Source organism: Anser brachyrhynchus (genome assembly GCF_964034855.1).
Source record: "Anser brachyrhynchus genome assembly, chromosome: 3".
NCBI classification, from domain to species: domain Eukaryota; kingdom Metazoa; phylum Chordata; class Aves; order Anseriformes; family Anatidae; genus Anser; species Anser brachyrhynchus.
In genome coordinates this window covers 120380632-120398070 of record NC_137696.1, presented here as the reverse complement: position 1 = coordinate 120398070, position 17439 = coordinate 120380632, and the positions used below count along the sequence as shown (strand labels likewise).

The following is a 17439-nucleotide window of genomic DNA, read 5'->3' as shown; positions in this document are numbered from 1 at the left end:
AACAAGTTGAAAATGTCATCAAGCAAGGATTCCAAACTTTTGTTTTAAACTCTGGAAATTTAAAGGAAAAGGCTATAACTTCTTTTCTGAGTTAGGATGACCTTTTATCAAAGTTCTGTTGAAGACCAATGCGAATCATTCTAATTGAACCTCCAGATTCCTTTTTAATCGCTGAGTCTAGTAAATACCCATACACAAAAAAAAAAAGGCAGGTTGATATAGATAACCTCAGTACCTCATCTTTCAGTGAGGAAGGAACATGCAATGATATTGTTAACGTTAACCCAGAAAGAAAACTACAGTTACAAAGCCCTTTTCCTACATGTTTGACAGTTTTACAAACTGATGAGTTGAAATGAGAGAGCTGTGGTAGCTGGTAGCATGCAATATGGCTTCTTGTTCACAAACTCAAATTCAATGCAATTTGGTATTAGCCACTGACGTACTCTTAGTAACTGAATTGGAAGTATGGACCTTGGGGGGGCAGGGCTTCTTCTAACTGCCTACTGAAAATAAGATAAACTAGAGTGTTAAAAATGTGCTCAGGTTTTACAAAGTCGCATCTCCTCTCATCTGAGGATTCTGTTGTATTGATTAACCACAAAATACGAAAATGAACCTATTCTGCTTTCTTTTTCCTTTTTTGAACTAACCGTTCTTACTACTTCATTATTTTTTTTTTTTTAACTCTAGATTAATCTGAACTGAGAGAGTCTCAGACCCTAGAGTTCCCTCAGAGATTTTTCAGTCTCTACTGTTGCTGACAGCATACTGGATGTTTGACAGCTGGTATAATATACTGGTAACTGGATTAAACACAGGTTGCTGCTGCTTTAGTCCCTGTTGGAAGATCCGAAATAATTGATTGCATACAGTAAGAAGCCAGGTTAATGCCTAAGGACAAAGTGAATGTTAAGCAGGGTAGAGTGCAGGCTTAGAGTTGCTGTGAAAGGGAGGATGCCTGAATTCCTACCTCAGAGGGAGTTGTTAGATTCCTGTAATTTTGCTAATAAAGGCTGCCATCCTCAGAGGGGGGTACACGTGCTGGAGATGCTTTGTGTTGCTTATATTTGGAGAGCCACGGCAGCTGAATGATCTTCATCTTGCTGGCAGGGCTGGTAAGACTGAACTGTACTGTCCTCTGACTGTGAGGGTTATTCTGCCAGGTGCTAAAACAGATTGGCACAGCACATGCTGCGCTCTGTCCTTCCTTTCCTCCCTCCTGCCCCAGCCATCGATGTGCTTTCAGCTCCACGTGCATCACCAGGACAGGCCAGGGTCAAGGTTTCCGCCCAGATTTTAATCACTGGGAGTGTAAATGTGCAGGGGGTAGCACTCATCTCCACTAACTGCTGTAACAGATGAGGAAATGAGGTCTAAGTGCGTTGCTCCAGCTCACCCATCAATAGGAATTGCTGCAGACAACTGAGCTCTGAAACCAGAACGTGAGCAGCACGAGCTAGCAGGAACCCTTATTGCCCTGTACTTCTCTGCCATTTATCACAGAGAATAAAGCCTTACAGTGTGCAGTGGGGAAGAGTCAGAGAGCTTCAATAATTACTCAAGAAATAGGATAAAACCATTCCAATTGCATTGCTTGTTATTTTCAATCCCGAAGATGAAATATGGCCTGTGGGAGCGCTGAGTACTCTTCCTAGTGCAATTCTTTGCTGCTGGCAGGGAGGGTTTCAAAGGAGCTTGTCCACATCCAGCCCTAAAGCCAGGCTTTTCAGAGAGTTTACATACAAAGCAAGAGAATCCTGAACGTGGCCTTTCTCTTTTGAGACAAATGTAATGTATATACGGTCATTTTTAAAAAGCTGTTAGTATCTTACAGTTAAAATCCGTACAAATTACTGCTTGTGAAAATAAGCTGCTCGTTTCTTTCTGAATGGTAAATTCAAACCAACAGAAGCAGCTGTGGTTCCCCCTTCCTGAAAGCTGCGATAAAGGAGACATCCCACAACAGTTTGTGGTAACATTAACGGCTTGCTAAATACATTCAGCTACGTTCATATAGGGCTTATTAAATTAGGGGAAGTTCTTAGAATTTAAACTAGCACTGAAGCGGAGGCTCACTGCTGGGAATTACGTTTTACAAGGACTGATGTTCCATTTCTTTACTTGACCTCCATAAACCAAGTCTCAGCACTGGATGTAGAGGCCTTAAAACACCCATCCCTCTGCAGTGGTGTCGTTTTTGTCCGCAGCTGTAGGATTGAGCTGATTTCAAATGACTCTAGGTCCAGAAAATTTGTTTAAAAGTTTAAATTTATGATAAATTCAGAAGTTGCTGGCTTATTTTCATAAGCAGTACGATTCTATACCTCCAAAGATCAGACCACAGGGACAAATGTTTGCTTTAATATGCAGAGTGCCATTCTTTATTGAAGAGAAAAACAACTCAGCAGTAGACATTTGTTAACTTAGTATGACTGAGACTGCATTATGGAAATAACATTCATTTGCAATTCTGCTATTGAATTTACTGTTTTCACTGTGCTCCCAGCAATTTTTATATTCTGACTTCTAATAAATGCTTAAAATAACCTTTCTGTATTACAGACCTTTCATTTCTTGAAAGGTACATACATCAGCATAGGTAGGATCAAGACAGCATCTGTGGTGATAACTTAAGCTGGGAAGATTAACAGCAGGGCTCAAACTGCGTGTTGGTCACTGCCCCATGCAGCTCAGGATTGTCTCACATGCCTGAAGTGTCACGTTGCACAGCTCTTTGCTTTATAAAAGCCAGCTTTTGTGCCTTTGTTTTTTTTTTTTGAGATTGTTATTTATTTTAAACAGTATTACTGCGGCTCTACAAAGGCAGCTTGGAAGATTTTTTTGATTTAAAAAATAAATAAAAATGTATTACTGCTACTGGTAACATACCTGTTACTTCTATATTCAGTAGCAAGGTAGGAAGCAAGGGAGTCTTTTGCATAAGAACCTTGACCAAAAATTCTTAAATCCTGTTACACTTCTAGTTATTTTTAATGAAGACATATGCTATGCAGAGTAGAAGAAATATTTGGGATCCATATGATTTAAGTTCATTCTTCTCCAAGACATTGTTTTTAAATTGAGCAAGCACTCAGTGCTCAGTAGCACCACAACAAAGATATATTTCAACTTCAACATTTCTGAGCAGGAAAGAAGTATTTGGCATCTCAAAGTATGCTTCACAGGTCAATAGTGAAGGACAATATCATGCACGCAAGCTTCTCAGTCCCCAAGCTTAAGCTACAAGTGGTATACGCTATACTCATATCCACTTTCCAGTCGACGTGTTCATACATTGTAAGAAGTATCACATACACAGAAACCAAACCCCACGTCCTCCCCAGCCAAAAAGGTAGCCTGAAGAATCAATCTCACATCACAAGTCTGAAAAGTTGGTGTTTTTCTCCAGTGGTATCGCATGTTCTTTCAATTTCACTAAATGTACAGACACAAGCTTAAAACAGTGTTCAGCACTGTCTGGGCAAGCATCCTCACAAGGTAGCTACAAAAGAGATATCTGCAAACACAAAAAACAATGAAGGGAACATGTTTAAACCTAAACCGAAATACCTGAATGCTGAACGGCTCCCTTCGGTTTCCTATAAGCTATCATTTTACCCTCTTCAAAGAAAGGCTTTACAGAGCAGTACAGGGCAGTTAAACTGAGAAGAGTTCTCATGGTTGCGGTCCCAGCCTGCTTTGAATATCGTGTTTCCCAAACTCTTTGTCAGTGGAAACCAATTGCTTTTCTTGTCATGTGAATAAATCCCAGCAGGGCTGAGTAACGCTGACCTTGCCCCTTCCTTAAAATCAAGGGTCACCTTGGCTGACTGTAGGACTACACCTGTCACAGTAAGAAAAGAGTTGAATACACGTCTCTGAGAAAATAATGCGGTTATTTTCACATCTGCCAAAAGCATTGCTATGAAACTACTGCAAGAAAGGCAATTTCTGTTAAAGCAGCATGTTCCGAAGGGCCCCGAACAGGGTGACTGAAGAAGCTACAGAAGATGGGGGGCTTATGACACCTCGAGAGGAAGTTCATCTCCAATATTCATTGTTACTCCCATAACATCAAAATGTCGCTCTGTCTTTAAACACACGCTGAGTTTGCACTGTATTTAGTTTTCAAGTTGTAAATAAAGAATAACGTAGTCAACTGCCATCCATTTTGGACAGGAGGTGGGGGAAAGGGATTAGTAACAATTTAGAAATCTAGGTTTGCTACTCAGATTTTCCAAACCTCCCTAGAAACTACTGAGAACATCACTACTGCCTCCAGTTTTCAACTTGATCCTTCAGTTTTGGTTGGTGTCAGCAAACGAAACCCAAGGCCTACGTAAGGGGCTGCTGCAGTAAGGGCCAGCTTTCCAATGTCAGGCACTGCTACCCCAGAGGTTTCCCTTTGGTGTTTTTGTAGGAAAATGGCAAGGCAAGAAAACAAAAGAGAACATGGAACAGTAACAGCAGAACCGCAGAGTTAGCGCAAGGTACAAAACACTTCGCATCCCCACACCAGGGGCTCCTGCCTTCCTAAAGCTGCTGTTACAGCTTGACCTTAGGTTGGCATATCCACTCCCTTCCCCCTCAAGCCTTTTCTCTGCACCTAGCTGTGGCCTCTGGAAACTTTCCATGTCTGCAAGACAGCTGAATGCCGTGCAAGTGTCCTGAAATGGCAGAGGAAACCAAGAGATGACTGCGCCGCAGAGAGCAGAGCAGTAAGTCGTGTGGCACTGCAGAACTGCCACCGAGGCAGTACGCTCACTTCTGAACTCACCTGGATGCCATTCGTTTAGTCAGGCATTAAGCTTAGCGAAATAAACTCTGGACTTAACTCAGCTTGCTGTAGGTCTTGCTAGGCCTGCTGGCAACCCTCCCAGCTGCCGTCTGAGCTGGTTAGGCACAGCATTAGCTAGGCACAGCACATCTCCGAGGCCAAGAGGTTCCCATCTTTGCCCTCTGCTGGATGCTGCGGATAAAGCAATACATTGCTTTTACGGGAATAACAGACCGAATATTACTGTGAATTTTAAAAGATCTTTTTTTTTTTTTTTTTTTTTTCCCTCCTGCAGGCATTGTACTCAGAAGCCAAACACAAACAAAAACTAACTCAGAGGAAAGCACAATCGGTTTGTAAAGAAATCTGATGACTAAACAGCTTCCCTTACTTCATATCACATCTTTCATACGTACCTTAGCCAGCAGCTCCTTATCTACCATCTAAGCGAGCTCACAAAACAAAACAAAAGGAACAAAAACAAAAAAAAACCCACAACCCTAAAAACAGGGGCAAGATTAATTTCAGCAACACCCACAAAAGACTCAGAAAAACATACTTTTATTGACTCAGAGTTTTATTGACTCATAATCAACAACTTTCCCTGGCAAAGACATTCCTCTGCAAGACCAAACTCCAGTTTTGTAATTTCTTTCAAAGTGTGCTTCTTTAGTTTTAAGAGTAGGTTTTTTTATGGCTATTCCTGAGATTGTGCGTTTAATCCTAACCATATCAAACTCTAAGGCCCCACCCAGACACATCAGATAAAGCACGAGACAGCAAGCCAAGCTCACCCTAGCAAGTAGTCTCTGGTAACAGATCAGATTTTAGACCCAGTAACAAGCTCAACAGCCCTCAAGCTTGCACATGCCTGTTCCTTAACCGATTCAACGTTATTCAGAAAAAAATTTCTTATGCCAGAAATATAAAAGACCCATACATCTGTTGTGCTTGTATTGTGTATTTAAACTGCCAGCCTCCTAGGAACGCCTAGAAAATATAGTCCAGTGTACAGGAGACAGTGGAAATAGTAAAGTTCTACATTTACCTTAAAAAAAAAAAAATTCAAGTAGTTTAATGCTGATTGCTAAAGGCAATACCACCTAGTCACATTCAGTGACTTGATAGAACCTAAGAGATTAATTTATATATATTAATTAAATCAGCACAAAAGAGCCTGAAATGCACTTCAGTTGATGTTATTTCCCTAAAAGCAGCTCAGAATGAGGTACTCAACATCTCATTCCTACAAGTCTGCCTACATATACAGCTTCCCAGCTGTACCTCCAAAAGATTAAGTGCTTATAAAGTGAAACAGAAACACACTCTTTCTGTGTGTCATTAGTATGTACTTCAGTGTACCAATGGATCAGCGTCTGTTTTCTTTTACTGGGCGTGTTTATGCTGAACCTCTTCTATTAGTTTTTATTTGTACAAGCTTATTTTAAGCATCAAGCAAGAAACAGTACCAAGCGTTACTCTAAAACTTCACCGTGCCTCCACTGGCAAGCATTATGAATATTGTAAGAGTGGCTGGGCAGCCTCAGTATGTTGCATTTGCATGGTACTTGCTTGGACGAGGATTAAATGCTTAACAAGAAGTGCAAAAAAAATCATAACAAGAAAGCTGCCTAGAAAGACTCCGACAACAGTAGCATAGACAATTGCTCCCGAGAGTACAGGAACCTTTTCAGCAAGAATATATTTCACATTGTTGAATGAACCATTGTTTGGCAGGGGGGTAATGCCGAGGAGATGGCACAACAAGGGGTACAGATCTGTAGAATTCATGGCTCCTCTGGTGACATTCTTTCTGAAAGCAGGCCCGACTGCCAAAAAAATTGGGTGCATTTCTTGTAAGTTGTTGTCATATCCGTGATTACCAACTAGAAATAAAAGACAGGTAAAGGTCAATATTCTGAAGCTGCAAAGCAAGCACTGAACCTTTTCCCAAAACTAGCATAATGCAGGAAAGGAACATCCATCCTCATTTCTTCCTGCAGAGGTTTAATAGAAAAATTTGGTCAACAGCACAAATATCCCTTAGTAAATATCAGGTCATAGAAACATACACAGAAGACGCCTTAAAAGAGACTTAAGAGCTTATTAAAATAAACAAACAATGTTCACATGGCAGTAATTGTACTTTCAATGGCATCCTACACCCAACTATCCTCAATTTTGGTCAAGGAAAAACGCTCTCTTTGCAACTGGACGAGTTTTCTTCGAAAAGTCTACGTAGAGAGAGGTTGGTTGACTCAGCAGCAGACCGACTGGAGGTCCTGACTATCTGGACACCCCAACCAGTTTTGTGCACCGCCTGCCCATCAACAAGGAAAAAGTTCATGGATCTCTAGTGCTTTTTCCTTGCAGAGGCTCTAAAACATCTGAATAGAAACCTCTGTGCAGTAACAAACAGCTGCTTTCATCAGCTATGGAGCAGCTGAAAAACTCAGTTGTCTTTCAAGCTTCATAACCTCAGCAGCAAAGTTTAAACAGATTTCAGTTAAAAACTTGTATAACTTTGTAATAACAATATTGGAAGCCTCTTCTTGGACTTCTAGTGAAACCACTTAAGAAACTTGACTATTTGGAGCGTCACTGGACATCTTCAGCACTTTGTTCACATTTAAGGACAAGGTTCTTTCAGCTTTTCAGTGGAAATGGTATGTATTCCCTGTAACATGTCACAGATCCGGCCTTCCCGTGACACTTATATCAATCCTTTCCAGCTACCTAAAGTTAACAGCTTACTGTCTCCATTCCAACTACAATGAATCTCAAAACCCCAAGGTGAAGAATGTGACGGTGAAGTATTTGGTTGTTTTTGTGTGTGTGTGTGGTTTTTATTTCTCCTCAAAATCACCTAGAAGACATATTAATCTTTAAGGTAAATGGCTGTACAGTGTCAAGATATCCAAATCTATCAACTTTTTCTAGAAATAGAACAAGGCTGCTCTAAGTGTAGACATCCACAAAAGCCGAGGGCTTTCAGAAGATATTCTTGCATTTCCGACCCAACCTTTCTCCAATAGCTCAGTACTCCCAAATAGACACTATTCGTCCTCGACAAGTTCCGTTACAACTTCTTTCATTTTCTCAGAAAGAGCTCATCAGCCTGCTAGATCTCACAGGAAGACCTCAAGTTATGTGGTCACTAAACCACATGAATGATCTTATCTCATTAAGTTTAACTTTTTGAAAGACTAAGTCCAGTTCCCTCCCCCTTAACAGTAGTGTGCTTCCTACCCCATCGGGGAAAATATGTATTTATACCTATCTTTATAAATTAAATACGTAATTATATAACTATATAAATTATATATACTTAGCTTTGTAATTTCTCCTCCCACTCTTTAAAAAAAAAAAAAAAAAGCGTTGGTTGAGGTTGGGAGAGAAAGTACTATGTAAGGTTTCCGACTAGGAAGATAACACTGTAAAGACAGAATACTTACACTGAAAACCATCGGACTTATTGAATACGATTTCCCATCCTTTATCAGCCACAGCTAAGATTGGCTGAATTTTATGGTTGTGTTTGTAGTGGAATCTATCTGGAATCTGCTCCTTTTTATAAACAGTCATGTTGGGATGAGCATTGGCCAGAGCTTCATATACTTCATCGAGTTTGCCTTCAAATAAACAAAAACAAAACAAAACAAAACAAACAAACAAACAAAAAAGACAAAACTATCAATATGTTTACTGAAATCATCACTACTTTAAACACAACTGTCAGGAGAAAGAAAAGGACAAAATATACTTCCCCAAAGGGTACTGTTACTTCCTTGCCTTTAAAATGCCAAATAGAGGTGCCACGTTGTTTCTTAATGTGCTTATTTCTGCTTTCTGAACTTTGCTTTCCAGTAAAAGTCAGTGAGCATGCAGGGTGCAGCAGGACAAGCTGGGATGCCAGCACACAGAAAGGAGAAGCCAAGACACAGCCAGAACATAAAAACAAGTCCAGGAATCTGTATATTGGTGCAAATTTCTCCCCCGCCCCCTAACATTTAAGCATAGATTCCCACCGAGGATTGTGCAGTGGTTTCAGCAAAAAGCCTGTTGCATATCAGCACAGAACCTCAGCTGTGTGCTATTTAAACACCTTGAGCTACACCCATGCACAACCCACACCTCTGAGTTCACCGCTGCTCCCTGCAGACCAGCTGCAGTGCTTCAAGGCCTGAAGCAGGGCTGTAAGCCATCCGCATTGTCCCTGTGACCCATAGGGATGTTTTCAGCAGCTGAGTGGGATTTAGGCCCATCCTGTCACTTTGACCTAGCTAGTCTTCTAGCTAGGTCTAGCTTCTAGCTTCTTCTAGCTTCTAGCTAGTCCTGCCTTCAGACCCAGCTGTGCACCCTGTAAACTGAAAACAGTTTGATGTGTAAGGTTACTTATCTCAAACTGGCATAAAATGAGAATCACCAAACTTAAGAAACACAATAAAGGCCAAAGTGAGGCAGCATAAATTCTAATATAATAGACACTAGCTACAGCAATGAGGAAAGGACTCCATCCTCGTACTTCCAGGACTACATCAGTAACAAAATTAGTTTACCTATGCCAGTCCTCTGAATGAAGTAATCAGGAAGAGAAGCCCAAAATATAAGAACTGTCATTACACTAATTTAGTTATTTGAATTAATGTATTTATATTCGATGCAAGAAAAAGCCAGCATCGCCACCTGTGCTATTGGTACCACCCTCACAAACATTCAAGTAGTTAACTCAGCACAGACCAATACACTGGGATGGTTAAATGGTTATTTTAATTCACTTCCCTGGGGAAAAAATACACAGCCAGACAGTTAAAGTAGCAGAAATCTCTGCGTTTTTAAGCATTCAAAATTTTTCTGAATGTCTTACTAAGCTTTATCATTCCCTTGGTTTAAGCAACGCAAAAGAAATAACTGTGTTGAAAAAAAAAATCAGACCTGCGTACTTAAGTATTTTCACGGTTAAAGTGAGAATGAATCGTACTGTTTTACAGTAAAATCACAGTTAGCAAAGCGGAAAGTAGCAATTTGAGCTGTGCTCAAAACTAATTCTTGCTTACTGTTAGTGTATAATAGATAACTGAACCTCTGGGCAAAAAACAAATCCAGCTTATTTATGAAAACCATTGAAATAGCTTTTTGTTTTGTTTTGTTTTGTTTTGTTTTTCTCTTTTTACACACTATTCTGTCATCTAATTGCTCCTTAAAGAGATACTTCATTTTTTTTATTTAAAAAAAAAAAAAAGCATTTTACTGGATGGGAGAATCAGGTTATGCATCAAGTTCTCATTTACCACATTAGGGATGCTTCAGCACTAACCTTTACTTTTACAATAGCTCCGTTATTCGGTAGTGAGAACATCCTGGTCAGCACTACCAAGTTTGCATCCACTAGGATGGAGTTCTCGAACTCTGCTCTTCTGTCACCACCGAGAGAAACAGCGCCCAGCCACGAGCACACAAGTGTGCTTAGGCTGCAAATGAATCTCATTTTGCAAACTCCCACACTGACATTTTAGTCTGCATCAGTAAAGGAGTATTATTCAAACTAAAAATGACAGCAGCAGGCACTTGTTTACGCATTTAAAGGTCACTTAAGTTCACAAAGTACTCTCCCTGCTGGTGCATTAAATGCTGCATGCTATCCATTAGTGATGCAAATGTTAAACAAATCTTAAAAACACACCTTTTCAGAAGGCCATCTTATAACTCATCTTCCAAATTAGTGCCCCTGCCTATGTGAAAAATGCTCTTCTCTGGGCTAATGCATTAGCCCCACACGGTAATATCTTTTGATCATAGAATAATTCAGGTTGGAAAAGACCTCTAAGATCATCTAGTCCAAGCTCTAACCTAGTACTAAAGTCCACCACTAAACCATGATACTAAGCTCTACATCTACATGTTTCTTGAAGGCCTCCAGGGATGTGGACTCAACCACTGCCCTGGGCAGCCTGTTCCAACGCTACACAACCCTTTCAGTAAAGAAATTTCTCATAATATCCAACGTAAACCTCTCCTGGTGCAAGTTGAGGCCATTTCCCCTCGTCTTATCACTTGGAATCAAAATAAAGAGCAGCACCTCTACATCAGGAAGATTAAACAAACAACTGGCACTTCAGCAATCCTTCAATGACTGCAACCAGACTTCTGGTTTTGATTCCACCAGTACTCTTGTTCAACATTATCAGAGTAAAAATGATATGAATGTAACTGTCTCTTCAGCATGACAAGAGGAAAAAAAAATTGAACTGCAATAGCTTGTAAGTATCAATCAAATAGCTAACACAGGGTTTCTATTGATTGAAGGTCACCACCTTGTCTCAGTTTACTGTCTGAGTTATAAATCTAGTTCTTCATCTATGGCTTTAACATCTTGATGAAAGGGAAGACACGTAACATCCTGTGGCTACTCATCCGGAATGCCATTCATCCCTGATAGCACCATGAGATCATCTTACTTCTCGTAAGGCCTAAAGGATATGTGGCAGTATTACTCACACGCAGATTTGCTCACTTTCCATTTTAGAAAGTTAATCCAGGCTTTGGACAGAGCTATCAAAAATAACAAGGCAGTGATGCTGCAAATACTCCTTGTTCAAGGGTGATGCCCTATCAGCATCAGTGCTGCTACTACCACTTCAGTTAAGGAAAAAGCCTGTAAAGTGCTAATGCTCAGTATTTCCTTCTGAGAATTTTAGTGCTACAGCTCCTACCTTCTTTTGGCAAAATAGCTACCGCAGGAGAGTGGTCAATGACTCGGTAGAGCTCTCTGTTCACATACTGATCAAGCTCAATGAGCCGCTCTGAGGATGACTGTGACATCCCATGGTCACTCGTGATTATGGCATTTACCACATTCCACAGCTTCGCTTTCTTCAGTTCAAACATCAGGTATCCCAGCTTCTTGTCAATATCACTAATTATCGGTCCCATAAGTGGATTTTCTGGGCCCAGAACATGGCCCATCTCATCAGGCTGTTCCCAGTAGAGCAGACCAAAATTTATGGGTTCTTCCAATTTAAACCAGTCGATAAGCCTAGCAACTCTGTCTTCAAATGAAACAGATTCATTGTAGGGCATGTAGTAGGTCGGAAAGACTCCATGTATTTTCACATCCGTTCCAGGCCACATAGCTGCTCCGGTTTTGTGTCCTTCCATCTGGTTTGTTACCCATATCGGGCTGGCTTCTTCCCAGAACTTGGAATTATAGATCCCACCTTCCCGAATGGAGCTACCCATGTTGTTCACAGAGAAAGTTTCATTCAGAATAGGGTCATACATCTCATTAGCAACTATACCATGGCTTTCTGCATAGAGACCTGTCACCATTGTATAGTGATTAGGATACGTTTTCGTTATGAACACGTTAGTGACCTGTTTAACGTGAACACCATTCTCCATGGCGTAATGAAAATTGGGAGTTGAGGCTTTATAGATGTAATCCCATCGAAATCCATCAAAAGATACCAGCAACACCTTGGGATGGTCTGGCTGGAGAGAGAAAGCACTTGGAAGAAATAGTAAGCAAGTCACCAGGACTCTCCAACAGCAGTTCATGGCTATGCTGGAACGTGTTCTTCCCCTCTTCTGAGGCAGCATGGCACCTGCCGGGTAAATACAGAAGGTTTATTTGCATTGACCTGTTTGTCAAAGCCATGACAGTTTAAGAATGATTAGCTAAAATATTCCTTATATATGCATACCGCTTGCCTTACTAACACTGGGAACTCCAAACAGGAACAAGACCATTTATTTAACAGTTAATGATATCCTAATTTCTGAGATGGAACAGTAAGACACTATAATTTGCTGGATGAAATACAGTTCACAAAGAAACTTCCTTATGAACACCACCACCACCCATCTTCCTCCTTTCTTCCCCATGCTCCCGATATACCAGAACTTCTGCTCTTACCACTTGACAATTCTAAAGTATTTTCCGTATCCAAAGTTGTGAGAAACTGTCCTATGAGAAAGCTTTTGCTTGAAAAAGTTTAAGATGTAAACAGGGGCAGTTCTCGCCTTGAGAATACCAAAGTCCATTACCACCAGAACTTTATAACCCTCATATAAAACCTTGGGGCATTTCTTCTCTTGCACAAGTGCGGCAGCAGGCACGCTAGCATCACCTGGTAACACGGCAGGCAGGAGCAGAAGTACACGCTGACTGCACAGCTCCCGTCAGGGAGGGGTTCCCAGCTAGAAGCCACTCCAGCTTCTCAGCCCCAACACCCTGTATGGGATCTCCAAGTGTGTGTGGTACAATTTATAACAGGGAAGTGAGCAAGCAAGCTTTGCATTTCAGATACAACAGTATAGCAAATAAAGGATTTTGCAGCTTAAAAGGTGTCAGATCTGTTTGTTAGACAACCAAATAGCATGAACATCATATTCCCAACATTTTATCTCATCTCTAACCTGATCGTAGCTTCCCTGTGTAACCGGGCTCTTCATGATCAACTAGTTTGGATGCTTCCTACCCTACTGCAGATAGCAGTACAGATAGCAGTACAAACAAGAATGTACACAAGTCATACAAGTCAGGGTGCAGTTTAAGTTCTTACAATTAACCACTTCGGTCTCCGAATGGATTGGGAAGAAGTGGTTGAAAGGGTCAGTAGTATTTTAGATGGCTTACCACTGTACTACATCTTTCAGGCAAGCATAAATCTCATCACTCATCCATTCCAGTCAAACACCACTGCTAGCTGAGGGCAAAAGCAGCAAGAAAAGTATGGCAGGTAACAAGACCACTGATGCAAATTTTTGCGGGGGACGGTGACCACTAGACTCCGTACCCTAAAGCATTTGCTCCCTAGATAGAAATGCAGCACTAATTCCTATCATGTGACTCAAGGATATTGACTAATCTTATCTATGATTGGCATTCATTATCTAATAGCATGATATAGTCCGATACATAATTTCGTATCAATTAAATTGATCTCCACCCCAGTATTAAGGGTTGTATTTCCTGCCTCAGGTTCCCCCAACTCTTCCCAAACACGCTCTTTTCAAAACTCAGTTACCTAACTCAAAGCAAGGACATATTCCCTGTAAGAACACTCAAGCAGGAGGATTTCCCTATCCATAACTAACCTAAAATTTCATGTTGATGAAAAGTGTGTTCCCTACTTCTTGCTCAGCAGCATCATTTAACCACAAGACCAGATACTGTTCTATCTAATCCTGCACATGAACTTTACTCATACTACACACAGTTCCCATTGAATTTCCCATTTGTCAGTAATCCTTTTGAACCAGTCACTACTGAAATTCAGCTAGAAACCAGTGACTGTGCCACTCAGTACACCAGTGTGCTACCCAATAAATCTGCATGAATATTCTGGGTGCATACATACCCTGGTTAATATGAAAAGCCAGTGTAACAGGCACCTGGATATTACTACAAAGATGGAAAAGTGTTTGTCATTTTGGTAGAACACAAGATATACTCCATTGGCTCTCATTCCCCAGATAAATCTCTCCCCCTATGCATGCCCTGACTGGTATGTCTCCTGAAATCCTAGCCTGGACCCTGCTAAGAACAAACTGACCCTTCAGAGGCATATTCCTGCTGCTGGCCCGCACCGCAGACCCAAAGGCAACGGAATCACAGAATCACAGAATCACAGAATCATAAAGGTTGGAAAAGCCCTCCAAGATCACCTGGTCCAACCATCCCCCTACCACCAATGTCACCCACTAAACCACGTCCCTAAGCACCACGTCCAACCTTGCCTTGAACACCCCCAGGGACGGTGACTCCACCACCTCCCTGGGCAACCCGTCCCACTGCCTGACTGCTCTTTCTGAGAAGAAATGTTTCCTCATTTCCAACCTAAACTTCCCCTGGCACAACTTGAGGCCATTCCCTCTGGTCCTATCACTAGTTACCTGTGAGAAGAGGCCGACCCCCAGCTCCCCACACCTTTCAGGCAGTTGCAGAGAGCAATAAGGGTTCCCCTGAGCCTTCTCTTCTCCAGGCCAAACACCCCCAGCTCCCTCAGCTGCTCCTCACAGGACTTGTGCTCCAGGCCCTTCACCAGCTTCGTAGCCCTGCTCTGGGCACACTCCAGGGCCTCGATGTCCTTCTTGTACTGAGGGGCCCAAAGCTGAACACAGTGCTCGAGGTGCGGCCTCACCAGAGCCGAGTACAGAAGGACAATCACCTCCCTGGGCCTGCTGGCTGCACTATCCCTGATACAAGGCAGGATGCCGTTGGCCTTCTTGGCCACCTGGGCACACTTCTGGATCATGTTCAGGTGAGCATCAATCAGCACCCCCTGAGCCTTCTCCTCTGCACAGTTTTCCAGCCACTCTCCCCCAAGCCTGTAGTGCTGCGTGGGGTTGTTGTGACCAAAGTGCAAGGCCCGGCACTTAGCCATGTTGAACCTCACTGGCCTCTGCAAGACAGAACCGCCCGGTCTCACTGCCTGCAGGACTTCTTTCAGCTGGAGCTCCAAGAGGACGGGATGCACATGCTTGGGGCCCGTTCGCCCTCACCTCCCCCTGCCCCACAAAGCTTACTGGATGGCTGAGCTACAAGTCCCCATTCTAGGGAGGGACAGGCACAAATTGAACCCCTCACAAGAGAAACTGGGGCCATACTTCCGAGCTTTCCACTTCAAGGTGCCAGCGCCTGGGGGAGCTCAGGCCCCTTGTGGCTGCTGGGCCTGGAGCAGAGGAGGCTCCGGGGGAGCTCCCCCATGGCCGTCAGGACCCGCGGGGAGGTGCGGAGAGGCCGGAGCCGGGCTCTGCTCGGCGGTGCCCAGGGCCGGGCCCAGAGGCCCCGGGCCCAGCCCGGAGCCCCGGCGGCTCCCCCTGCCCCTCAGGCAGCACTGCTGGGCCGGGCGGGTGCCGGAGCCCTGGCACAGGCTGCCCCGAGAGGGGCCGGGGGCTGCTCCTTGGAGAGCTCCCCGAGCCCAGGGCCGTGGGGCTGGGCACCCTGCTGGGGCAGGGGGGGACAGGGGCACCCAGGGGTGTGCCCAGCCTCAGCCATGCCCTGATACGAGCTCACAGCATGCTGGCACTGCCACAGGGGACGGGGTGGCAGCCCTGGGGCCCTGCCAAGATGGCAGAGCAGGGAGCACCCTGTCATTCACCATCATGTGCGCGAATTAGTGCCTTCACCCCATGACTGCGTCTTTCCGCCCCCTCTCTGCAGATGCCTGCTGTGCCAGGCCGTACCCAAGGCAGTGGCAGCTTTGCCTGGCCGCACTGCGCTGCTGTGTCCTCACGTCCCGATTTTCTCCAGCTTTCAGGAGCCCAGACTTGTGTGATGCCAGCACAGGGCCAAAGGCGGGGAAGTTGAGGGTTACGGTGCCAGGACGTCCCATGGCATTACTTTCAGTAAACAAGGGCCCAGCCCAGGCTAGCTGTACTTTGAACTGACTGTAAATGCAAGAAGTAAAATTTGCTTTCAGTTTCTGCATGTCTGCAAGTGCTTCTTCAGTTGGGGGGGAAAAAAGAAAAAAGAAAAAAAAATTAATCCAGGTGTTTTTCTGCCTTTTTTTTTTTCTCCTTTTCTCCTCTTATATTCTGAGGCTCTAAATTTTCTATTTTTGTTCAGGCAGATACATACTTTTTCCCATGTTGTGATGTTCAAGACCCATAACCATGCCCTGGAATGTAGAGGAAAATAAGTTTATTCTCTTAATCTCTCTAGAAACTGAACTGAAGGGGTATACCATCATTACTATTTGAGGATCTGTACTATGTAGAGGTTCAAACCCCACACCTTGCATATCTGCACATAAATCTCATCCTGCTTCACGGCAGGATGTGGCTTCATGGCAGGTGGTAGGAAACTATTATAGCTTTCACTCATGCATAGGAACATGCTACTTCTTAACCACTTTATAGCTGGCACTGCTTAATTTATATGCCTTTCTAGTTGCAAACAAGCAAAGAAGACACTTTTTTGCTGTTGTGGTGGTTTGGAGTCTTTTTTTTTTTTTTTTTTTTGACTAGTCCACACAGGATGAACTTGCTTTTTTGTTGGTGGTAAACCTACTGGAGGCTTCTGATCTCCAATGCTCCGTTATTAATAACGTGGCAGAAAAGGGTTGCATGCAGGGCTGTAATCCAGGTAAGTTTCTGGCTTTCCCCCTCCTTTTTGTGTAAAGTTAGGGCTTGGCTTCATGAACTTGCGATGATTGAGCTGGCCAGGCTCATGCAGTAACAGGCTCGCTCAAGCCTGGAGCGGTGGCAATGTCTGGTCATTGTACCTAATCATTTAAAACAAGGCTGATACCTTCCTCCACTTAGAGCCAGCTCTAATTAATTACAGTAAGGGACAAGGATCTTTTGTTTTATATATATATATATATATATATATTTAATTCCTTGTTGCTGTTGTTTTGCTAAAGATACGAGGCAGACTAGTAGAAAACTGTAAATACGTACTGCTGCTTGCATTGGCAGGAGCTGTATGCATGAGGCTTTTGTACATGGGAAACTGAATTAGCCCTTACCTGTTGCATGAAGATCAGCATCTGATTCCTGACAGTGATCTGACAACAGAAGCTTCAGAGAAAGGCATAAAAAGGAAAAAGACATTATAAAATTGCACCTGCGTGTACCGTGTATATTGAAATCTCGTTGCAGTGTGCTGTCTCCCATTGTTGCTCTGATTAACTAGGAAAAATAGCACTCAC

General features: G+C 43.0%; 1 protein-coding gene across 1 annotated transcript; it reads right to left on the bottom strand.

Moving 5' to 3' along the window:
* Nucleotides 1-4592: 4592 nt before the first annotated feature.
* ENPP5 (ectonucleotide pyrophosphatase/phosphodiesterase family member 5) lies at nt 4593-16231 on the bottom strand. The gene is made up of 4 exons (XM_080587387.1): nt 15971-16231; nt 11494-12384; nt 8236-8412; nt 4593-6666 (listed from the first exon to the last, which is right to left on the bottom strand). The coding sequence occupies exons 2-4, from the start codon at nt 12377-12379 to the stop codon at nt 6293-6295; spliced, it is 1437 nt and encodes a 478-aa protein (XP_080443513.1). The 5' UTR covers nt 12380-12384; nt 15971-16231; the 3' UTR covers nt 4593-6292.
* Between the last annotated feature and the right edge of the window lie 1208 nt (nt 16232-17439).

Coding starts and splice junctions, on each gene's coding strand:
- ENPP5 (XM_080587387.1), bottom strand. CDS start 12,379: ATGCTGCCTCAGAAGAGGGGAAGAACACGTTCCAGCATAGCCATGAAC. Junction 8,413..11,493: donor AGCTATTTTGCCAAAAGAAG/GTAGGAGCTGTA, acceptor GTTTATTTGAAG/GCAAACTCGATGAAGTATAT. Junction 6,667..8,235: donor TAAGTCCGATGGTTTTCAGT/GTAAGTATTCTG, acceptor TTTTATTTCTAG/TTGGTAATCACGGATATGAC.